We start from the raw sequence: 24,637 nt of genomic DNA, 5'->3' as shown, positions 1-24,637 counted from the left end.
GTACCACCACTGCCGCCTGCCCATCCCCTTGCTACACATCTGGACACGTGGCCCGGAGTGGGCCAATCACAGAACGCCATCTCCTGGACATAGTCATTGGTCCAAGAGTAGGCCCATGACCCAGGCAGAGCCAATCAGAATCTTCCCACAAGCACTGGTTTAAGGATGCTCCAAAAAACCGTATCTCTCCCTCTTGGATTACCAATTGCTAGCAGCCATCTTTCCTGCCACACAGAGACCTGCCTCCGTCCAAACCTAGGACTCCAGGTGAAGCAGAGCCAAGAGGTGAAGAAGCCACACAGAACCAGGACTGGTTGGGCCCCTTGATCCAGCCATGCCTGAAACTGGTCCACTTAACACAGACCAAGAAAATCCCTGTTTTGCTTATGACTGTTTGCTTTGCGTAGGTATCCATCACCTGGAACTAGAGCATTCAAATATAACCCCAGATTCAGAATGGCTTTTCTCAGGAACAACTTTCCTTTTCCTTTTTTTAAAACCACGTTAGGGAATCAAAAGCAGCCAATCAGTGCCTTAGACCAGCCTGAGTTGCTCAGATGGAGACGCTTGGCTGGAATTCATCAACCTGTGAGTGACCTTATCATGACTGCAAAGGTATGTTCCATGTAGGTTTTCCAAAGTATCTGTAATGGTTAATGGTGAGGATCAGCAAATTATACAGTCTGTGGGTCAAACCTGGCCCACAGACTGTTCTTGGAAGCACTCTGGACACAGCTGTGCTCAGCCATCTACATACGGCGGGGGTGGGTTCGCGCTCTCTGGCAGGGCTGAGAGCTGTGTGAGAGACCACCTAGCACCCAAGCCCTGAAACAGTTGCTGTGTGGCCCTTTAGAGAAAAGTTGGCTGACCTCCTTTAAGGCTGTGTATTTGCTGGAATACAAAATAAAGGCAGTATGAAGTAAAGTGACTTTAGAATCACAGTGACTGTTTATGGAAACTTTTGAGGACGCTGTCTGTCCAAGAGTACCAGCCGGGGCCCAGGAAACCAGGATGAGCTGTTTGGTTTCTGGGTTTGCGGCTGAAACCTCTTTCCTTCACCAGCAGGGTGGGCTGCCTTGAGCCCCTGCTCCTCCTCTGGTCTCTGCGCACACTAAAGTGCCTCTGAATGAGGGCCAGAGGAGCTATGGGGTCTAGGGTGACACAGACAGGGCCCCCGCTCAGCCCCCTGATGTAATCCTCAGGTCGCCTGGAAGCACAGTCCAGTTCCTACAGCCCCCCTGGCCCACCGCGCCTTGGGAGCCAAGCTCCCTGCTCCCCACTGGCTCTCCCAGAGACCCTACCATGCCTGGTTCGCCGTTGTCCGCTGCGGAAGTTTTGCGGGCTGGTCTGTTCTGTGGCCCTGTTGAAACTGCTATGAGAAAACAGAAGCTGAGGTCACTGCTGCCTGGAAGGAGGGCCAGCAGGGCTGGGGGAGAGGCTGGGTGCTCAGGCAGGTCTGGCTCGGGCTTGGAGCCAGGGGAGGACACTGCCCAACCCTAGAGAGGGGATGGCTCTGAGAGACATCAGGAGGGCTTAGGCCGAAGCAGCCATTCCCCTGCCTCCAGGCAAGACTGCAGGCGAGCCTGGGGAGACAGGCCAGTGCTGCCTGCAGCCTGCGAGGAAATGAGGCAGCTGGCGTTTCACCGGGGGTGGTGCCACGCAGGGGTTAACAGTCAGCCGTGTGTTGCTCTGGCTAAGCCACGAATAAAACGCCATGGGAAAAGAATGAAAGCAAGATAGAGCAATTAAGTATAATCTAAACAAAAGTTCATCGGCTTGATGAGTTGGGGTCGTCACGCCCTGCTGAGCCAAGGGAAAACACTGTGGGCCTTGCAACGCTAGGTCAGTGCAAGCTCAGAATACTGTTCACTGCACACACAAAGATGTTTTCCCCAAGGCATGTGCGGGTTTAGGGCCTCCAGCAGGGTGATACCCTTTGCACGAGAAAATAACGACAGTTCAAGGTCATCAGTAACGTGGGACTCGGGACGGGGCACACAGGAAGCTGACCTTATCGTAGCACCACAGATACTCTCTGCGAGCTGAGATACTAAATACAAGTGATGTGGCTCCGAGGAACAGCGCTCTTGACCCCTGAGATCTTGAGTCCCCCGTCCCATCTTTAAAACTTTAATTCTGTCTCTAGTTTCTTTCTTCCAAACTGTGTGTCGCCCCACTTTTGCTCCCTGCCTGCTGCGCTGGTCCCCGCCAGGGTCGTCAGAGATGGAGGACCTAGGTGAGCACTCCCTGAGCAGGAGGCGGATGGGTGCGGCCCCACCAGACCCGGGAGCCTGTGGCTCCCTAGACAGAAGAGGATCCGTCCTGGCTGGAGAGGATCCACTGCAAATCTGAGCCTAATCTGAGACTCATTGAGGGCTCGGTGGCTTTCAGGAGTAGCTCATCCAACCCCTTCTCTGTGAAGATCAGGCGACCAAGGCCCAGAGAGGGACAGTGATCATCACAGGGTCACATAGGAGATCAGCAGCAAAAGGAGAAAGTGAGCCAGGCCTGCAACTGCCCAGCTCGCTTCTGTTCTTGGCCTACAACTCACTGCTCTGATTGTGACTCTGGGTAAGTCACTTACACTCTCTGAAATTTCTCATACGGAAGACGGGTGAAAATATCCCTTCAAAGGGTTATTGCAGGCTGAAGTAAGGACAATAATGATCGTGGTAATTAAATGCATCAGGCATTTAAAATGTGCCGGGCATGTTTCCAAGGATTTTACACGTCATAAGACGTTAAGCCACCCAGCGATCTTTAAGGAAGGTGCCGTTATTGGTCCCCATCTCACAGATGAAAACACTGAGTCCCAAGAGCTGACAGCGACTGCTGGAGCCAAAACTCCAACCCACGTGTGTCTGACTCAGGCCCCCGACATTCTGGGTACCCAGGGTCAACTGTCTGCTGCCCCCAGAGCCAGCTGGGAGGGGTGCAGGGCCCCCCTGTCAGCCTGTGGGACAGCAGACTGTGGAGAAGGGCGGGGGGCAAAGGAGGTGGGCAGCGACAGCAAAGCCCCTGACCTGCTGGGAGGCTGGTTTTTATGATGATGGGCTCGGGAATCTTCCAGAAACCATTGTCTTCATCCCAGCAGGACTCTCGTCTTATCTTCTCCAGGTTGCTATAGTTACAGTCCCGGCGAATCAGGGGCTGCACCTGCTCCAAGAGCTGCTGGAAGAGCAGAAAGTCACGTTCCTGCCGCCGGATGGTGGCCAAGTAATCGATCTTCTCCAGCTCAAACTCCGACTGCAGATCTTTGATCTCCACCTCTGCCGCCCGGAGCTGAAAACAAAAGATGAACAAGCAGTGAGCAGGAAAGACATCCAGCGGTTTCCCTCTCCTCCAGGCCCGCCCCCTGCCCCGCCCCCCGCCCATCAGTCACTCAGCCCCGGCCCACTGATCCTCTCACCCATCCAATCTGATCGCCACCGTCTATCCCGTCATCCTTCCATTGATTCATTCCCTGTCCCTCCCACCCCTCCACTCAGTACTTAGATGAGCACCTACAGGGTCCGGAGCCCTGTAGAAAGCAGGAAGAGAGGCTGGTCATCCACTCCCATCACCAGCCCTCAGTCACTATCCGCACTCGTATGTTTTATTCAGAAGCCCTTTACAAGGCTCCACGTGTAACACTGTAGTGACCACAGTCCTCAAGATCTCAGAGAACGGTACAAATTCTTTCTTCTAAAAGAAGCAGTAGGCGGGACTTGCCTGCTCGTCCAGTGGCTAGGAGACAACTGTCTGCCTGCGAACGCAGGGGACAGGGGTTCTATCCCTGGTCCAGGAAGAGCCCGAATGCCACAGCAACTGAAGCCTGTGCCCAGGGCCCGCAAGCTGCACCTGCTGAAGCTTAAGCACCTGGAGCCTGCGCTCCGCAACGAGAAGTCACCACAGTGAAGTGCCTGTGCATAGCAATGAAGACCCAGAACATCCAAAAGTAATAAACTAGTATTTTAAGAAAGCAGCAGTAGGCATACATGCTCAGACAATAGCCCTTGCTCCCCTCTACTGTCACACTTCGTTGGTGTTCAGTCGCTCAGTCGTGCCCAGCTCTTTACAGCCCCATGGACTGCAGCGCACCAGGCTCCCCTGTCCTTCACCATCTCTCAGAGTTTGCTCAAACTCATGTCCACTGAGTCAGTGATGCCACCCAACCATCTCATCCTTTGTCACCCACTTTTCCTCCTGCCTTCGATCTTTCATCAGGGTCTTTTCCAATGAGTCGGCTCTTCGAATCAGGTGACCAAAGTATTGGAGCTTCAGCTTCAGCATCAGTCCTCCCAGTGAATTTTAAGGGTTTATTTCCTTTAAGATTGACTAGCTTGATCTCCTTTCAGTCCAATGGACTTTCAAGAGCCTTCTCCAGTACCACATTTTGAAAGCATCAATTCTTCGACACTCGGTCTTCTTTATAGTCCATCTCTCACATCCATACATGACTACTGGTAAAACCATAGCTTTGACTATATGGACCTTTGTTGGCAAAGTGATGTCTCTGCTTTTTGTTATGATGTGACAAATACTAGACTTAAGAATCAGACCTACCTGGATTGAACCGTAGGTTTCATATTTTTTGGTCTCTTGCTCAGGTCTGCCAGACTTGCCCTCCACACCCTCCTAAGCACAGTGACTCCCAGCGCCAACAGCAGCCAAGCCCTCCCTCAGCCCCATGACACCTTCGTGTACAGTCTGTTTCCTCACACAGCAGGGACAGTTTGATTAGTAAAGAAGGCTGTTGTAAATTCACGGGAACGATAATCACATGTAACCAACTGAGAACAGAGAATTCCTGGTAGGACTCAGGTGGGCAGGGAGCCATCAGGGAGGGGCAGGTACACAGGGCCTTCAGCTAAATTAACTGTGCTCCATGTATGTAGTTGGATAGTAGTTACGTGGCATTCATGGTAACAATCTTTATGTATTTTTATACATTTATGCACTCAGACGCTCACTCGTGTCCGACTCTGACCCCATGGGCTGTAGGCTGCCAGGCTTCTTTGTCCATACAATTTTCCAGGCAAGAATACTGGAGTGGGGTGCCATTTCCTCCTCCAGGGGATCTTCCCAACCCAGGGATCAAACCTGCGTGTCTTGCGTCTCCTACATTGGCAGGTGGATTCTTTACCACTAGAGCCGCCTGGGAAGCCTCTTATCCTTTATCATCACTCACAATTATTTTTAATTGAGCTATAACCCACATCAAACTATTCACCCATTTAAAGTGTGCAAATCAGGAATTCCCTGGCAGTCCAGTGGTTAGAGCTCTGCACTCTCAGTGCCAAGGGTCCAGGTTCAATCCCTGGTTGGGCAACTAAAATCCCACAAGTTGTGCAACATGGTCAAAAAATTAAACTAAAAAAATAAAGCACAGGGCGTCCCTGGTGGTACAGTGGACAAGAATCTGCCTGAGACTGTAGCGGACATAGTTCGATCCCTGGACTGGGAAGATCCCACTTGCCACAGAGCAATTAAAGCTCATGCACCACAACTGCTGAGCCCATGTTCTAGAGCCTGTCTCCAAGACCAGAGGAGCCAGCACAATGAAAAGCGCACACGGGAGAGGAGCCCCAGCTCACCACAGTGAGAGAAACCCGCGCAAAGCAGCAAGGACACAGTGCGGCCAGAATGGCCAACGCCGAACATCCGGTCATATGTCTGTTGGCAATTTGTATATCTTCTTTGCAGAAATCTCTCTTCAGATCCTTTGCCCATTTTAAAATTGGGTAGTCTCTTTATTCTCGAGTAGATTGTTTTATTTTTTTCTAGACTCAAGCACCTTATCATACTATACAATTTGAAAGTATTTTCTCCCATCCTGCGGGCTGTCTTTTCTCTTTTTGACAGTGTTCTTTAAAGCGTGAAAGTTCTAATTAAGTCCAGTTTGTCTTTTTTTTCTTTTGATGTTTATGCTTTTGGTGTGATACCTAAGAAAGCGTCTAATTCAAGGCGATAAAGATTTTTTTTTAATTTTATTTTATTTTTAAATTTTACATAATTGTATTAGTTTTGCCAAATATCAAAATGAATCCGCCACAGGTATACATGTGCTCCCCATCCTGAACCCTCCTCCCTCCTCCCTCCCCATACCATCCCTCTGGGTCGTCCCAGTGCACCAGCCCCAAGCATCCAGTATCGTGCATCGAACCTGGACTGGCATCTCGTTTCATGCATGATATTTTACATGTTTCAATGCCATTCTCCCAAATCTTCCCACCCTCTCCCTCTCCCTCTCCCACAGAGTCCATAAGACTGTTCTATACATCAGTGTCTCTTTTGCTGTCTCGTACACAGGGTTATTGTTACCATCTTTCTAAATTCCATATATATGCGTTAGTATACTGTATTGGTGTTTTTCCTTCTGGCTTACTTCACTCTGTATAATAGGCTCCATAATTCAAGGCAATAAAGATTTAAACCTGTGTTTTATTTTACATGTTTAATAGTTTTACCTCATATTTGGCTTTTTGACCCATTCTGAGTTAATTTTTATATACAGTGTGAGGCTGGAGTCCAGCCTCATTCTTTCGCATGTGAACATCTAGCTGTCCCAGCGCCATTTATTAGAAAGATCACCTGTTCTCCACTGAATCATCTTGGCACCCTGTTGAAAATCAACTAACTGTAAATGTGAGGGTTATTTCTGGATCTCCAATCCAATTGCATTGATTTTAAATCTTTACATCAGTACTGCACAGCCTTGACGACTGTAACTTTGTAGTAAACTTTGAAATAATGAAGTATGAGTCCTCCAACTTTGTTCTTTTCAAGATTATCTTGGCTATTCTGAGTCCCTTGAATTTTCATACAAACTTTAAGATCAGCTTGTCAGTTGCTTCAAAGAAGCCAGCTGGTTCTTTAAGAAAGATTGCTTTGAAATCTGTAGATCAGTTTGAGAAGTACTATCATCTTATCAGGCTTCCCTTGTAGCTCAGTTAGTAAAGAACCTGCCTGCCATGCAGGAGACCCAGGTTCGATCCCTGGGTCAGGAAGATCCCCTGGAGAAGGAAATGGCAACCCACTCCAGTATCCTTGCGGGAAAATCTCATGGACAGAGGAGCCTGGTGGGTTGCAGTCCATGGGGTCTCAAGAGTTGGACACAACTTAGCGACTAAACCACCATCACCACCACCATCTTATCAAGTCTTCCGATCCATGAACATGGGTGTCTTTCCATTTATTTAGCTTTTCTTGTTTCTTCTTTATCATTTTTGGCCACACTGCACAGCACGCAGGATCTCAGTTCCCGGACCAGTGCAGAGTCTTAAGCACTGGACCAACAGGGAGTCTCTATTTAGGTATTCTTAACTTTTTCAACAATATAGTTTTTGGAATATAAGTTTTATACTACTTTTGTGAAATTTATTCCTAAGTATTTTTTGATGTATTGCAAATAAAATTGTTTTCTTAAAAAATTTATTTGCAGATTGTTCATCACAAGTATATAGACATACAATTGCTTTTTCCTTATTGATTTTGTATCCTGCTGAATTTGTTTATTGATTCCAACAGATTTTTTAGTGGATTCCTTTTAAGGATTTTCTGTTTATAAAGATCATGCCATCTGATAGTTGTGCCTACTCTTTGCCAATCTAAACGCCTTTTATTTCACTTTCTTGCCTAACTGCCCTTGTTAGAACCATCAGTCTCATGTGGAATATAAGTAGTGACAGTAAATACCCTTTTCCTGTTTCTGAACTTAAGGGACAAGCAGTCAGTCCCTCGCCACTGAGTGTTGTGTTAGCTGTGAGTTTTTCCTGCCCTTTATCAGGCTCAAGAAGTTACCTTCCATTCATAGTTTGTTGAGCATTTTTATGACAGATTTTGAATTTTGTTAAATGCTTTCTCTGCACCTATTAAGAAGATCATGTGGGTTTTGTCCTTTATTCTATTGATATTAGAATAATTGATTTCTGAATGCTAAACCAATCTTGCATTCCTGGGATAAATCCTACTTCAGCACGGTGTATAATCCTTTGCATATGTTGTTAACAGTTCTATGAACACCTATAAGAACGTCTAGAGCATCAAAAAAAAAGATGTTCTTTCATCATAAGGGACTGGAATACAAAATTAGGAAGTCACGAGATACCTGAGGTAACAGACAAGTTTGGCCTTTGAGAACAAAATGAAGCAGGGCAAAGGCTAACAGAATTCTGCCAAGAGAATGTGCTGGTCATACCAAACACCCTTCTCCAACAACACAAGAGACAGCTGTACACGTGGACATCACCGGAGGGTCAACACCAACATCAGACTGATGACCTTCTTTGTACCAAAGATGGAGAAGCTCTATACAGTCAGCAGAAATAAGACTGGGAGCTGACTGTGGCTGAAATCATCAGCTCCTTACTGCAAAATTCAAGCTTAAATTGAAGAAAGTAGGAAAAGCCACTAGGCCACTCAAGTATGACCTAAATCAAATCCCTTATGGTTACACAGTGGAGATGATGAATAACATCAAGGGATTGGATCTGGTAAACAGAGTGCCTGAAGAACTATGGATGGAGGCTCACACCATTGTACAGGAGGCAGTGACCAAAACCATCCCCAAGAAAAAGAACTGCAAGAAGGCGACATGGTTGTCTGAGCAGGCTTTACAGATAGCTCAGAAAGGAAGAGACGTGAAAAGCAAAGGAGAGAGGGAAAGATACATCCAACTGAATGCAGAGTTCCAGGGAATAGCAAGGAGAGGTTAGTTCAGTTCAGTTCAGTCGCTCAGTCGTGTCCGACACTTTGCGACCCCATGGACTGCAGCACACCAGGCCTCCCTGTCCATCACCAACTCCTGGAGCCTACTCAAACTCATGTCCATCGAGTTGGTGATGCCATCCAACCATCTCATCCTCTGTCATCCCCTTTTTAAGGAGAGGTTAGAAAGCATCCTTCAGTGAACAATGCAAAGAAATAGAGGAAAAATAGGATGGGAAAGACTAGAGATCTTTTCAAGGAAACAGGAGATATCAAGGGAACGTTTCATATAAAGATGGGCACAATAAAGGACAGAAATGGTATGGACCTAACAGAAGCAGGGGAGATTAAGAAGAGGTGGCAAGAATACATAGAAGAACTGCACAAAAAGATCTTCATGACTGGGACAACCACGATGGTGTGGTCACTCACCTAGAGCCAGATATCCTAGAGTGTGAAGTCAAGTAGGCTTTAGGTAGCATTACTACCAACAAAGCTAGTGGAGGTCATGGAATTCCAGCTGAGCTATTTAAAATCCTAAAAGATGATGCTGTGAAAGTGCTGCACTCAATACATGTCAGCAAATTTGGAACACTTAGCAGTGGCCACAGAACTGGAAAAGGTCAGTTTTCATTCCAATTCCAAAGAAGGGCAATGCCAAAGAATGTTCAAACTGCCATACAATTTCGATCATCTCTCATGCTAGCAAGGTAATGCTCAAAATCCGTCAAACTAAGATTCAACAGTATGTGAACTGAGAACTTCCAGATGTACAAGCTGGATTTAGAAAAGGCAGAGGAACCAGAGATCAAATTGCCAACATCCAATGGATCGTATAAAAAGCAAGGGAATTCTAGAAAAATATCTACTTCTGCTTCATTGACTACACTAAAGCGTTTGATTCTGTGGATCAAAACAAACTATGAAAAATTCTTAGAGATGGAAATGCTCGACCGCCTCACCTGTCTCCTGAGAAACCTGTAAGCAGGTCAAGAAGCAACAGTTAGAACCGGACATGGAACAACAGACTGGTTCCAAATTGCGAAAGGAGTATATCAAGGCTGTATATTGTCACATTGCTTATTCAACTTATATGCAGAATACATCATTCGAAATGCTGGGCTGGATGAAGCACAAGCTGGAATCAAGATTTCCAGGAGAAATATCAATAACCTCAGATATGCAGATGACACCACCCTTACAGCAGAAAGTGAAGAGAAACTGAAGAGCCTCTTGATGAAAGTGAAAGAGAAGAGTGAAAAAGTTGGCTTAAAACTCAACATTCAAAAAACAAATATCATGGCATCCAGTTCCATCACTTCATGGCAAAAAGATGAGGAAAAAGAGGAAGCAGTGACAGATTCTATTTTCTTGGACTTCAAAATCACTGCAGATGGTGACTGCAGCCACGCAATTAAGACACTTGCTCCTTGGAACAAAAGCTATGACAAACCTAGACAGTGTATTAAAAAGCAAAGACATCACTTTGCTGACAGAGTCATACAGTCAAAGCTCTGGTTTTTCCAGTAGTCATGTATAAATGTGATATGTGAACCATAAAGAAGGCTGAGAGAAGAACTGATTCTTTTGAATTGTGGTGCTGGAGGAGACTCTTGAGAATCCCTTGACAGAAGGAGATCAAGCCAGTCAATCCTAAAAGAAATAAACCCTGAATATTCATTGAAAGGACTGATGATGAAGCTGAAGCTCCAATATTTTGGCCACCTGTTGCAAAGAGCCAACTCGCTGGAAAAGACCCTAAAGCTGGGAAAGACTGAAGGCAAAAGGAGAAGAGGATAGCAGAGAAGCAGATGGTTAGAGAGCATCAGCAACTCGATGGACATGAATCTGAGGAATCTCCAGGAAATAGTGAAGAACAGGGAAGCCCGGCGTGCTGCAGTCCCCGGAGTCCCAGAGAGTCAGACGCGACTGAGCGAGGGAACAACAATCAATTGACTAAAAATAAGGAGATTATCCGAGATTGAGTGGGCCCAATGTAATCTATGGTAAGTTATGACCAACCTAGACAGCAATATTAAAAGCAGAGACATTACTTTTCCAACAAAGGTCCGTCTAGTCAAGGCTATGGTTTTTCCTGTGGTCATGTATGGATGTGAGAGTTGGACTGTGAAGAAGGCTAAGCGCCGAAGAATTGACGGTTTTGAACTGTGGTGTTGGAGAAGACTCTTGAGAGTCCCTTGGACTGCAAGGAGATCCAACCAGTCCATTCTGAAGGAGATCAGCCCTGGGTGTTCTTTGGAAGGACTGATGCTAAAGCTTAAACTCCAGTACTTTGGCCACCTCATGCGAAAAGTTGACTCATTGGGAAAGACTCTGATGCTGGGAGGGATTGGGGGCAGGAGGAGAAGGGGACACCAGAGGATGAGATGGCTGGATGGCATCACTGACTCGATGGACGTGAGTCTCAGTGAACTCCAGGAGTTGGTGATGGACAGGGAGGCCTGGCGTGCTGCGATTCATGGGGTTGCAAAGAGTCGGACACGACTGATCGACTGAACTGAACTGAACTGAATGTAATCTATATACCACCATGTGGGAGAGGGAGCAGAGAGAGATGAGTAGAAGAGGTTCGTTAAAGGAGATGCTTGGGAATTCCCTGGGGGCCCAGAGGTTAGGACTCCACGTTTTCACTGCTGAGGGGGTGCGTTCAATCCCTGGTTCCATAAGCAGAGTGGCACGGTCACAAATAAAGAGAGGCTTCAGAGAAGTAAGTCAGGACAGCCAAAGAGACGGGAAGCAGGAGAGAGACACTCCAGGCCAGGATGTCTTTGGAGGGGGCCAGGCAGCAGGAAGTACAGGCTGCCTCTAGAAACTGAGCGTGACCATGGCTGACGGCCGGCAAGGAGATGGGAATCTCAGCCCTTCAACCACGTGTCAACAACCCCAAATGGACTGTCCCCTAGGATCTCCAGAAAGAAACGCAGCCCTGACAACACCTCGAGTTCGGCCTTGGGGAATTCTAAGCGGAGAAGCCAGCCATGCCGTACCTGCAGTCTGACCTACAGAGCTGTGGGAAGGTTTATTTTTAAACGTTTATTTACTGTTTTGCTGCGCGGGGTCTTCCTTGCTGGGCCGGCTCTTCTCCAGTCGTGGTGCCCAGGCTTCTCGTCGCCGTGGCTCCTCTTGTTGAGGAACACGGGCTCCAGGGTGCTCGCGCTTCAGTAGTTGAGGCACGTGGGCTCAGCAGCTGTAGCTCACAAGCTCAGTAGTTGTGAGGCACGGGCTCAGTGGCTCTGAGGCATTTGAGATCCTCCCGGGATCAGGGGTTGAACCCGTGTCTCCTGCACCGGCAGGCGGATTCTTTACCACTGAGCCACCAGGGAAACCCCCTGTGAAACAGTCAATTCGTGTTGTTTTAGGCAACAAAATGTGTGGCAATTTGCTACAGCAGCCACAGGAGACTAGTGCAGAGCTCTGTTTAAAGCCACACCTCCGTATGGACAGAAAAGTGTATTACTGAGTAAAAAATAAAAACACCGAGCAAGCCACCCCAACCTCTAGCTCTGTATGGCTGTTAGCACAACTGACACCACCTTGGGCCCGTTCAGTTCCTGCTGTCCCTCCACTGACCCCACCCTGGGCTGTGTGTGTGCGTGCTAAGTCGCTTCAGTCATATCCGACTCCTTGTAACACCGTGGACTGTAGCCCACCAGGCTCCTCTGTCCACAGGATTCTCCAGACAAGAATACTGGAGTGGGTTGCCATGCCCGCCTCCAGGGGGTCTTCCTGACCCAGGGATGGAACCCGTACCGCTTCTGTCTCCTACATTGGCAGGAGGGTTCTTTACCACTAGCGCCACCTGGGAAGTACTGTGTAGTAAATTTCTTCTGCGTGGCCAAGGGCTTTGTAGTTGATCATTTCAGTTCAGTTCAGTCGCTCAGTCGTGTCCGACTCCTTGCAACCCCATGAATCGCAGCACGCCAGGCCTCCCTGTCCATCACCAACTCCCAGAGTTCACTCAAATTCACGTCCATCGAGTTGGTGATGCCATCCAGCCATCTCATCCTCTGTCGTCCCCTTCTCCTCCCGCCCCGAGTCCCTCCCAGCATCAGAGTCTCTTCCAATGAGTCAACTCTTCACATGAGGTGGCCAAAGTACTGGAGTTTCAGCTTTAGCATCAGTCCTTCCAAAGAAATCCCAGGGCTGATCTCCTTCAGAATGGACTGGTTGGATCTCCTTGCAGTCCAAGGGACTCTCAAGAGTCTTCTCCAACACCACAGTTCAAAGCTATCAATTCTTCGGTGCTCAGCTTTCTTCACAGTCCAACTCTCACATCCACACATGACCACAGGAAAAACCATAGCTTTGACTAGACAAACCTTTGTTGGCAAAATAATGTCTCTGCTTTTGAATATGTTATCTAGGTTGGTCATAGCTTTCCTTCCAAGGAGTAAGCGTTTTTAATTTCATGGCTGCAATCACCATCTACAGTGATTTTGGAGCCCAGAAAAATAAAGTCTGACACTGTTTCCACTGTTTCCCCATCTGTTTGCCATGATCTTCGTTTTCTGAATGTTGAGCTTTAAGCCAACTTTTTCACTCTCCTCTTTCACTTTCATCAAGAGGCTTTTTCGTTCCTGTTTACTTTCTGCCATAAGGGTGCTGTCATCTGCATATTGTAGTTAATAGATACTGTCCAATTGTGATTAAGTCCCAGTGGTCTCTATGCCCTGGTAGTCGCCAAACAACGATGAAGACCTTCACTGACATATTCCCAGTGCCCACAAGACTAGTCGCTGCTGCTGCTGCTGCTGCGTCGCTTCAGTCGAGTCCGACTCTGTGCGATCCCACAGACGGCAGCCCACCAGGCTCCTCCGTCCATGGGATTTTCCAGGCAAGAGTACTGGAGTGGGTTGCCATTGCCTTCTCCGACAAGACTAGTTACCCATTCATAAATCTTGACTTAAGAGGCTCTTCCTGGGACTTCCCTGGTGGTCCAGTGGTGGAGAATACGCCTGCCCATGCAGGGGACACGGGTTTGATCCCCGGTCTGCAAACTAGATCCCACGTGCTGCAGAGCAACTGAGCCTGTGCGCCTCCACAAGCACAGAGTCCAAGCACCCTAGAGCCCGTGCTCCAGAGCAAGAGCAGTCACCCCAAGGAGGGCCCGCACACCGCAGCTAGAGAGTAGCCCCCAGCCACCGGAGTTGGAGGAAATCTGCATGTAGCAACAGAGGCCTAGTGCGGCCAAAACAAAACCAGAACAGGACGCTCTCCCTGTTGTAAAGCTCCTACCCCGCACCCTGGGTCAACACGGGCATCCCAACGGCCCCTCGGAGCTGGGAGGAGCCGCTGCCAACGCTTCCCGGGCGCCAGCCGTCTGGCCCCGCCCCGTGACTACCTCACCCTAAAATCAACTGACCCACTGACTACATGGAGCCGCCTGCCTCGTTTTTTGGTCTCAGGGTACCTTATTTTGGTGGGTACTTTGGGTTCCCTCCATCCTCCAACAACTTCGGCGTTCAGTTGTTACTGAGAGTGCAGAAAAACATGACGTTATGCAATAAACAGAGGAGAGCAGATGTATCTATTCAACGCCACTATTAAGAAACAGGAAGTGAAAATGAAAAGCATTTCAGCAGAAGAAAGCCCCCCCAAAGCACCAGCACATGCAACCAAAGGTTTAAAATGTAGCTCGACGCCCCGGTGCAAATGGTCTCCTCAAATATTCACAGGTGTGAGATTTTCAAGTCAGAAATCCAAAAGCTTGGACGAAAGTGAAGAAGGTGCCAGGCGGGGCGTTAACACAAAAGCAGCAAAGGTTTTTTTAATTTAGGTATGTAGACCAAAGTACAAGAAAGACCAAATTTAATTAAAGATATGAAGCACAGTAAGAAAAGGCGTAAAAATAGCCAAGAAAAAAATTTAAACTAAAGACATTTAAAGACCAAAAAATATCAGCTTTATGCTCTGGCAAGATCGCTTGGTTGCCACACTGAGTGGGGATGAGGACGGGGTAGCAGGCGGCCAGGGAGGGCGCTATAAGGCCCAGGCCACCGGGAAGATGCTCTGAAGGCCACGCAGGGGGGTCACAGGTGGCAGAGCCTCGTTTCCCTCCAGTCCCCTCTCCCCACGCTCAGCCACATGGCTGCCTTTCTGGTTCCTGAACCACAGACCGCATTCCAGGCACCGGCCTGTCTCTTCCCCTAGACCGCTTTCCACCAGGCCCCACCTCAGAAGCCACCACCTGCACCGGAACAGCCGTGTCCTCCCATCTGAAGTGGCCCCGGGAGCTTCTGGGGTCCTGCTAAGGCTCAGAGCCCCCAGCCAGGCGCAGCTGGCCCAGGGCACTCCCTTTGTGGAAATGAATTCAGTTGTGCGTTTGTACTTTGATCAAAGTAAAAAACATCAAAATGAAGCCGCCCCTCACCTCCCTCCCGTCCCTGCCCCGCATTCTCTTTGTCGGGCTAGAGTCTCTTCCTTATTTCTCTGCTGTTACTGCTTACTTACCCTTGGAGAAGGGAATGCCTACCCACTTCAGTATGCTGGCCTGGAGAATTCCATGGACTGTATAGTCCATGGGGTGGCAATGAGTCAGACACAACTCAGCAACTTTCTCTATTGGTTACTTACACACACACACACACACACACACACACACACACACACACGAGCTCCACTACTGCAGAGACGTCGGGCTAGTAGTCACTTGCTTGTTTCTCTGCTGTTATTGCACACACACACACACACACACACACACACACACACGAGCTCCACTACTGCAGAGATGAACCTGTCACCACGACAGCTTCTAGAAAAGGGCGTGGCACACAGCCGGCGTGGGATACAGGCAAGGATCAAGACCTGGTGTGAACGCCCACCTAGTGCGCCTGCCTGGGGGGCGGGACCTGCGTGGGGCGGGACCTGCGGGGCGGGGCCTGCCTGGGGGCGGGGCCTGAGCCCGGCCTCACCTTCCTCTGCATCTTCTCCAGCAGCTTGCTCTTGGCCCTCACTTCCTCCTGGATGGAGTCGTAGACGTTGAGCAGTACCCAGTCCCCGCTGTCCTCGTCCGAGTTCTGCAGGGCCGCCACCAGCTGCTTCTTGCGCTCGTCCGCGTACCGCTTCCGCCGCCTGTGCTTCTCCTTCAGGTCCTTGTTCTTGGCCTGCTCCCCCCCGACCACCTGCTGTTCCAACAGCTGCAAGCTGCCGGCGGGGAGGAGAAAGCAAACGTGACAAAGTCTGCCGATCACTGAGCACTGGCTGTCCAGGCTGATCTCCCCGACTCCTTCCAACAACCCCGCTTCACAGACAGGTACACTGAGGCCCGGGGAGGTGACTGCTGTTGGCTCGGGGTCAGACCCAGCGTTCCTTCTGGGCGAGAGTCTCCCTCCGCCCAGGGCTGCCCCACCCACTTCCCGGGGCTGGTGGTCCTGCCACAGAGCAAGCTCCCGGCTGTGCTCCCAGGGCACCTGCAGATCAGAGTACCCCTAGGTTGTGGGGAATGACGGTCAGTGCATAATGTTTCATCAGGGACACAAACAGTTCTTTTTTTTTTAATATTTATATCTAAAATGCTTTAAAAAATTATAGAGTTTTGCCTTTTAAAAGCACAAATTTGAAATAACTACAAAGGCTCAGGTGGAAATCCTTACTCAACTAAAGCACCACAGAAGTGTCTTGACTGTGCCTCTTCCCAAAGGGATGCAAGGGTCGGATAACTAAAGGCATGACACGGACTCATAACAGGACAGGCGACCACGGTCAAGGGAAAGAAGGAACCATGCAAACCCAGCCGCCCAGTCCAGACCTGCTTCAGGCTCAGCTCTGAGCTCAACAGCAGCCAGGATACAGGTGAGCCACGTCCAAGTCGCTGCTCTGCTTAAAATCCTTCTAGGGTCCCCATCAGGATGGAGCCCAAGCCTCCAGGGGCACACATCTGCCCCGGAACCCCACCACCCCTTCCTTGCTCCAGCTTTAATCCCGGGGCGGCTGCTTCTCCAAACACCCAGGCTGTTTCCACCCCCTGCACCCACTTTGCACCACCTCACTGTGCCCTATCCCTCGAATGCCACCCCTGAGACATCTGTCCTGCATACCTTCTTCAAGGGCCCCCTCTTCTGAGAAGCCCTCCCTGACCACACTCCAGACCACACCGTGAAAACCACCACCTGTGCTGTGAGTTTTCTCTGTGCCCAACACCAAGCTGCTGCCTCTTGGGGCATCGTGCCGTGCGGCCCTCACAACAAGCTTCCCAGCCTGGAACTCTCTCACCCACTGTGTAGGTGAGAGACTGAGGGACAGAGAGGTAATCTCAGCCCAGGTGGCAGAGCTGGGCGACGGCGGAGGCAGATGGGAACGCAGCCAGTCTATCCGCTCCAGAACCTGACTCCCCCTGGACTGAGAGCTTCTTGAAGGCCAAGGAGATATCCCATCCATGCTTGCGTCCTGACGCCTGATACATAGTAGATCCTCAGTTAGTGTTTGAACCATAGTCTGTGGGGCCAGGAGGGGGCTGAACCGCTGGCTGTGGGGCTGACTCTGTCATGGAGATGGGCCTGACTGCAATCTCATTTACTGAAGTGAGAACCAAGGCTCAGAGATGTTAAGTGACTTGCACAAAGCCGCACAGCAAGGGAGGAAAGTCCAGGTCAGCAGGCAGCCCCAGGGTGTGTCGGGAGTGGCCTGTCCCTAGAGGGAGCATGTCTTCCACGAGGGAGGGACTGGAGGCTAGGCTGTGGTGCTGGTGTGCTAGTTGCCCAGTGGTGTCTGACTCTTTGCGACCCCATGGACTGTAGCCCACCAGGCTCCTGTCTGTGGAATTCTTCAGGCAAGAATACTGGAGTGGGTAGCCATTCTCTTCTCCAGGGGATCTACCTGACCCAGGGATCGAACCTGGGTCTCCCACATTGTTTAGGTCAGTTCAGTCGCTCAGTCGTGTCTGACTCTTTGAGACCCCGTGGACTGCAGCACGCCAGACTTCCCTGTCCTTCACCAACTCCTGGAGCTTGCTCAAACTCATGTCTGTTGAGTCGGTGATGCCATCCAACCATCTCATCCTCTGTCATCCCCTTCTCCTCCTGCCTTCAGTCTTTCCCAGCATTAGGGTCTTTTCTAATGAGTCAGTTCTTCGCATCAAGTGGCCAAAGTATTGGAGTTTCAGCTTCAGCATCAGTCCTTCCAGTGAATATTCAGGACTGATTTCCTTTAGGATGGACTGGTTGGATCTCCTTGCAGTCCAGGGGATTCTTAAGAACCTTCTCCAACACCACAGTTCAAAAGCATCAATTCCTCAGCACTCAGCTTTCTTTATGGTCCAACTCTCACATCCATGCATGACTACTAGAAAAACCATAGCCATAACTAGACAGACCTTTGTTGGCAAAGTAATGTCTCTGTTTTTTAATATGCTGTCTAGGTTGGTCATAGCTTTTCTTCCAAGGAGCAAGCGTCTTTTAATTTCACTGTTGCAGTCACCATCTGCAGTGATTTTGGAACCCAAGGAAATGAAGTCTCTCACTGTTTCCATTGTTTCCCCATCTATTTGTCATGAAGTGATGGACCAGATGCCATGATCTTTGTTTTTTGAATGTTGAGTTTTAAGCCAGGTTTTTCACTCTCCTCTTTCACCTTCATCAAGAGGCTCTTTAGTTCCTCTTCACTTTCTGCCAAAAGGGTGGTGATATCTGCATGTCTGAGATTACTGATATTTCTCCCGGCAATCTTGATTCCAGCTTGTGCTTCAGCCACCTGGCGTTTGATTTCTGCCTCCACATTGTAGGCAGATTCTTGACCATCTAAGACCCGGGGAAAGCCTGCATCGCCTGCCCTGGGCTCCTGAAACCTGCAGGGCGGGCCCCCGAGAAAGCCAGGTGGGGACTGTCCCCGCCCCCCACAGTAGCTGCTCCCCCCGCAAGCGTCTGATAGGATCTGGAGGCACCTGAGCCGCTTCCTGAGCAGAGAGCCCTGCCACCCGGCTGACTGGCCCCTCTGCACCGCATCACTCCTGGGGAGGACCGGCCCAGTAGCCATGTTTGGGGACGGCTGGGTGGGGCTCAGGAAGGATCTCTGGGTCCCGCCATCCAGCCCGGGCCCTGGGCTCCCTCCCGCCACCGCCACCGCGGGTCCCACCGCGCCCACCCCCGCCCCCCAGGTCCCACTGCCCTGGGCTCAGGTGCTTACCGGGCGAGCACCTGCTGTTGGTCCACGGTGGGCAGGAGGTCACTGGCGAGCGCGGCCGCGCCCTCCCTCCTCGCGCCGGCCCCGGCCAGCAGAGAGCGGGGCTGAGCCTCCAAGGCCTCCGGCGCTTCAGACTGGGCTTCCTGGGCTTCCGCGACGGGCTCTGCCGCCAACACCAGCTCCTCCGTCGCCCCCGGGCCCAGGTCAACCTCCTAAATGCAACCAGAAGCCAAGGTGGAGGCGGGGGCCAACTCCTGGGCACGAGCTCACCGCAGCCTCAACCCTGGCTAGGGCGGCCGGCCCCTGGCGGCCCACGACATCACTACGGGCTCGGGGACACCCCGTCATTAAAAACATGCACCCAGTCAACTTCCTGCCACCTTTCTGACCAACACCCCCCAAAACATCCCCCAGCTCACTCTCCCTCCTGCCCCTTACCATCTAGACTCCACACAGCAGCTAGGGCAATTTTTGTTTGTTTTTTGGCCTTGCTGTGCGGTTGGCAGAATCTTACTTACAATCAGGGACTGAATCCGTGGAACCAAGCCCCCTGCGGTGGAAGCACAGAGTCCTAACCACTGGACCACCAGGGAGTTCCCGGAAGTTTCTTAAACTATAAATTGATCCTTCGCAGACCCCCCCATCACATCTGCAGTCAAACTCAGTTTCTTCCGCGGCCTGCTGCACCCCCGGTGCCCACCCCCTCCTCCCACTGCCTGCGTCCTGCCGGCCCCCACCCCCCACCCACCCCACTGCTTCCCTGACCTCCTTTTCTGGCACTGAGAACTTGGAGATCTTTCCGGCCACAGGACTCTGGCACCTGCTGCCCCCGCACCCCACCCCGCCGCCGGCTCCGTGCTCTTTCCCCTGCCGCCCCGGCTCCTTCTCCCTGCTTGAGTCCCACATCTCAAGGTCACTTGCTGCCCAGGGGGACCCCCGACCTCCCCAGATACCCTCTGCTGAGAAGCTGCAGGCTGGCTCCTACCCAGTGATCAGGCCCAGAGGCCAGCAGGTCGCTTCCTCTCTCCACAAATGTGGGCAGATTTAAAGTCTTCCTCCCGCTTCCCTCGGATGGTTGTGCTTTCTGAAGCAGAAGTGGGGGTGGGGAAAGGTGGGGTCTGAGAGCAGCAGAGCTCAACACGGCCCCCCGCCGCCTGGGGGGTTCCCTGCCAGCGCCTCGGGGCCTCCAGCTCCGCTCTGTGGCCCTCATCCACCACACACGCTGGGCCTCTGTGCTTTACACCAGGGCTCCACTGCTGAGCAAAGGCTGAACATCACCCTGGAACAGTGGCCTCTCGGTAAAAAATCAATAAATAGAGGTGAGGACTCCTCAGATTTGCATGCTGCTTTGTGCTGGGGGAGGGCCGGGGGTATTGTCCCCATTTTATGGGTGAGGAAACTGAGGCCAGAGAGTGAGGAGACAAGCGAGAGCATCCCAGGAAGAATCAGGCCCCTGGAGGTCCCCACCACCACCACTCAGGGCAGAGGGTACTCACATTCCTGGGTGGGAGGTCCTCAGCCACCTCAGCTTCAGACCCGAGGTCAGCGGGCTCCAGCAGATCTGTCAGGGAAGGGTGCTTGCAGGAGAACAAGTTAGGGGAGCAGGGGTTGGGTCAGGATCATCCTCTGGGGCCCTGCCCCACCCTTCCCGCCTGCTCCCCAACCCCACCAACTCCTCCTGCAGGGAGCAGGGAGAACAGAGGAGAGAGGAGGTGAGGCAGAGAGGAGAGGCACTCCTGTTCCAGGCCTGCCACCTGCCTGACCTCACAGGACGCATGTGTCAGCATCCCCATTTAACAGATGAGGAAACTGAGGCCCAGACAGCCGGACAAGGTCACACAGCTGAGTGAGGGGTAGAGCTGGGATCTGAACCCGGGTCTCTCTGATTCAAAGGCCTGTACACTTTAGACAGAGAGAGAAAGGAAAGGAGGGAAGAAAAAAGATTTTTAAACATAAAACAGAGGATTGAAAAGGGAGAGAAGGCCTTGGACCAAGGGGCAGGATGGAGGAGCAGTAGCCCCTCTAGACCCCTGGGCGGCCCCTGAAAGGAAGCAGGACTCTCACAGAACTCCCGCCTCCCCTAGGAGAACAGGCTGGCAAGAAGAGGTGTAACCATGGCAACCAGCAGCCGCCCCCCCCCCCCACGGGTGTCCCCGTGTCAGCAGAACAAGGGCCCACCCGGCATCGCCTGGGATCTCATCCTGACCTTCCCACTGGTTTACAGAGCCTTAGCCAGAGCTCCCCTTTCCCGGACCCCGGACCCCTGAGACACAGCCACGCCCCCGCCGGGCTCACCCCCTCCCCTGAACTTCCGCGTATCAACCCGCGTGACGTCAGGTACCTGCGTGGTCACCTTGGGGACGTCCACCGGGGGCGCTTCCGGCCTGGACACCGTGGAGAACCTGGCCAGCTTGGCCGCCACCTCGGCGTAGGGGTCGTGCAGGCCGGGTAGCAGCTCCAGCGCCATCAGCGGGGGCTCCTCCTCCAACAGGGGCTCCATGGCGCCCCGGCCCACGTTGTCAGGCAGTGGGTAGCAGCCCCCAGCGTCTGAATCAGGCACGGAGAACTCCAGGCTGCAGGGCTCCTCTGGCCCAGAGAAGGCCGTGCAGACGGAGTTCTCTCTCAGCGTGGAAGACTCATCGGACCCCAGAGACGCCTCGGACTTGGAGGCCGCCATCTTGGGCAGCTCCTCAAACCCGGAGGAGACCTGAGCCTTGAAGGAGTCCTCACTGGGCACGGGCTCAGGCATAGAGTAGATCTCGGGTCTCTCGGCCATCTTAAACTCGAAAGGAGGCAAGTACTCCGAACTGCTGGCAAATTCAGCCCTGGACAGGACCTCAGCCTTGTAGAGGACTTCCGCCTTCAGGACAGCCTCTGCAGGAGACACCTTCCTTTAGTTCTTTACAGGGTGGACTGGGGTGGCGGGGGGCGGGAGGCAGCCCTTCCCTGGAAGCTGGCCGCAGGCCCACCATCTCCAAGAGACCAGCTTAAAAGTCAGAGCCTCTGGGCCCCCAAACGCTGACTTTCCATCTCTGCCCCTCAGAACTCAAGTCCTATCTCCTTCCACCTCTTCCAGGAAGTCCTCCCTGACCAGCTCCATGATGTCTCCATTCTCTGACTGCCCCAGCCATTAGGGGCTGGACTCTTACCCCTGTGCCTTGGGTCTGCTCTTTATACATAAACTGGCTGTCCTGCCAGTATTATTGCCTCAAAGGCAGAGAGCTCCTGACCCAAAGATTTCACACCCAAGACCCTCAGGGCCCACTCCTGGCATAACCAGCTCCAGGCCCTTGTCCACAGGACAAGCTAGAGCCGTGGGAGTTAAATGAATGCTGCAGATGAGTATTAGCGAGACCAAGTAAAGTCCCTCGGAGGCCTGATACTCAAAGTGGGCTGGAGGAAACACTCTCCAGGACAGAAAGTGCTAAAACCTGCTCCTCGGTCTTCCTCTGGGGCTGCATCTCCCTGCCAGCTGGGATGGGGGGAAAGTACCACAGGCCTCCTGCTGCCAGCTCACGGGCCTGCTCCTTCGGGTCCATCCACCGTGTCCTGGGCTTCCCCGAGAGAGCCCTGATGTCCCCTTTGCTAGGGTTGTTCACCCCCCCGCCTAGGGGTCCCTGACACCCAGGAGCCGGACCACACGGCTGAAGGAGAGCAGCGAGCGAGCGAGTGAGCTCCACCTGCCGCACCCCATCGCTGCGACACCGCCTGACCCACCTGCCCCGTCCGTGGAAGAACTGTCTTCCACAAAACAGACCCCTGGTGCCAAAAAGGTTGGGGACCTCTGTGCGTAGCTCACAGCCTGAACCTCTCCCAGCCTCAGCTTGCACACCTGCCCTGTGAGGAAGCAGTGAGTCCCAACTCACCGAGGGCAGGCAGGGGAAGCGCCTACCTACCCAGTACCTGGCACACAGCAACGCCCCATAAACGGGACCAACGATGTGAACGCCGTCATCATTACAACGTGGATTTTATAGTATTTATGGGCTTCCCTGGTGGCTCAGATGGTAAAGCGTCTGCCTACAATGCGGGAGACCTGGGTTCAATCCCTGGGTCGGGGAAGATCCCCTGGAGAAGGAAATGACTACCCACTCCACTATTCTGGCCTGGAGAACCCCATGGACAGAGGAGCCTGGTGGGCTACAGTCCATGGGGTCGCAAAGAATCGGACACGACTGAGCGACTAACACAGTGAGTCCTAGGAAGTCTGGGCTGCCTGGCAGCACAGGGTGTTTGAAAGATAGCGGTGGGATGGAACATTCTAGAATGCCAAACAGAAGACAAAAATTCCCAGGAAGTTAAAAAGCTCTTGCTAAGGATTGCCTACTTTGAGGTGTGGTTGCTCTGATGACAGATGGGCTCTAAAGTGGAAGAGAGATTGTAGAAAATGCAGAAACCGGGGGAAGGGGCTTACCCATAAAACTTGGGTGATCTGTTGCCACTCAAGTCAGCCTTGGGCGGGGACCCAGCCTGCGGCCCCCAGCGCAGAGCCGTGAGTGAGAACGCTGACCCTGGGATCAGACTGCTAGAGTCAAATCCCGGCTCCGCTTTAAAAGCTGTGTGACCTCGGGGAATTTCCTCACCCTCTCTGGGCCTCAGTTTCCTCAACTGTCAAGTGAGGGTGATGGAGATGCCTGCCTTGCTGGGCGGTTGCGAGGAGGAAACAGAACTGGGGCCCGTCGGCGGGGGGCGGGGGCAGCAGGCTGGGCTCCCTGCTGCCGGGAGGGCCCGCCCACCTGTCTCCTTGCGCAGGTTCTGCTCCAGCGTGGACAGCTTCACGTCGTACGAGTTGCGCATGGCGGTGATGTCCTCCTCCAGCCGGGCCCTGGACTCCTGCTCCGCCTCGTAGTCGGCCCTCAGCTGGGCCAGGCGCGCCTCGTACTCCTGGAGAGGTGAGCGGGGGACGGAGGGGAGCGCTCTATGACCGCTTCCAATCGCGGCTTTCGGGAAGCCTCCTCTGTCCCACAATCCAGGAAACGCAGCTGAACCCAAGGAACAGAATTAAGATGATCTCCACGATGCGGGGGGTACTCCTGGCTGGGGAAGACCCTTCTGAACTCTTGTCTAAGCGTGTTTTAACACGCTAATAACATATGCGTGCATGCTAAGTCTCTTCCGTCGTGTCCAGCTCTTTGCGACCCCACGGACTGCAGCCCGCCAGACTTCTCTGTCCGTGGGATTCTCCAGGCCAGAGTACTGGAGTGGGTTGCCATTTCCTCCTCCAGGAGATCTTCCCGATCCAGGGATCAAACCCACGTCTCTTATGCCTCCTGCATTGGCAGGTGGGCTCTTTACTGCTAGCGCCACTTGGGAAGCCTGTATATGTGTCTATAATCTAACTTTTCCACAAAGCGATAGATCACAAACACCTTTCTGCATCGACAAATACAGTTTAACCAAACGGTTCTCAACCCATCGAAGACAAAATAAATCATTATACCTCTGCTTAGCCATCCATCTTCGCCATCACCACCAGTTCCTGCCCAGACCTGGTTCCCCACTTCTACTCTTGAGTAAGACCATCCTCCACGGGGCAGCTGTGTGTCCATGGATCATGCTTCAGGGGCTTCCCACAGTTGAGGATAAAATCTACTTCCTCCAGTCGACCTCCAGTCCCCAGTGACCCGGACGGCCCACCCCATCTTTGTCACACTTGGGCACGCCAGCCCCTTTCCACTCCTAGACACACCCACTCCCCTGACCCCTGCCAGCCTCAGGACCTCTGCCCTCGCTCCGAAGCAAGTTCAGCCCTTCGGGCCTCAGCTCAGCGACACTCGCTCAGAGAGGCCTTCCATGAGCGCCCTCTCGGAGG

General features: G+C 52.0%; 1 protein-coding gene across 5 annotated transcripts in view; it reads right to left on the bottom strand.

Moving 5' to 3' along the window:
* KIF17 (kinesin family member 17) overlaps window positions 1-24,637 on the bottom strand; it is a 52,680-nt gene that overhangs the window by 3,981 nt on the left and 24,062 nt on the right. Inside the window, exons 7-14 of one of the 5 annotated variants that reach the window (XM_061394260.1) lie at window positions 23,562-23,709; window positions 21,167-21,699; window positions 20,322-20,402; window positions 19,811-19,909; window positions 18,829-19,037; window positions 15,621-15,888; window positions 3,024-3,282; window positions 1,302-1,372 (exon numbers count right to left, since the gene is read on the bottom strand). In XM_061394260.1, the coding sequence (XP_061250244.1) occupies window positions 1,302-1,372; window positions 3,024-3,282; window positions 15,621-15,888; window positions 18,829-19,037; window positions 19,811-19,909; window positions 20,322-20,402; window positions 21,167-21,699; window positions 23,562-23,709 (1,668 nt within the window). Of the gene's footprint in view, window positions 1-1,301; window positions 1,373-3,023; window positions 3,283-14,119; window positions 14,182-15,620; window positions 15,889-18,828; window positions 19,038-19,810; window positions 19,910-20,321; window positions 20,403-21,166; window positions 21,700-23,561; window positions 23,710-24,637 lie in introns of those variants that run through there. The other 4 variants (XM_061394271.1, XM_061394281.1, XM_061394284.1 and 1 more) reach the window with 4 other exon arrangements.

This window comes from Bos javanicus, chromosome 2 (genome assembly GCF_032452875.1).
Source record: "Bos javanicus breed banteng chromosome 2, ARS-OSU_banteng_1.0, whole genome shotgun sequence".
NCBI lineage: Eukaryota > Metazoa > Chordata > Mammalia > Artiodactyla > Bovidae > Bos > Bos javanicus.
Note: the sequence above shows the minus strand (reverse complement) of the source record. Positions and strands in the feature narration are given on the sequence as shown.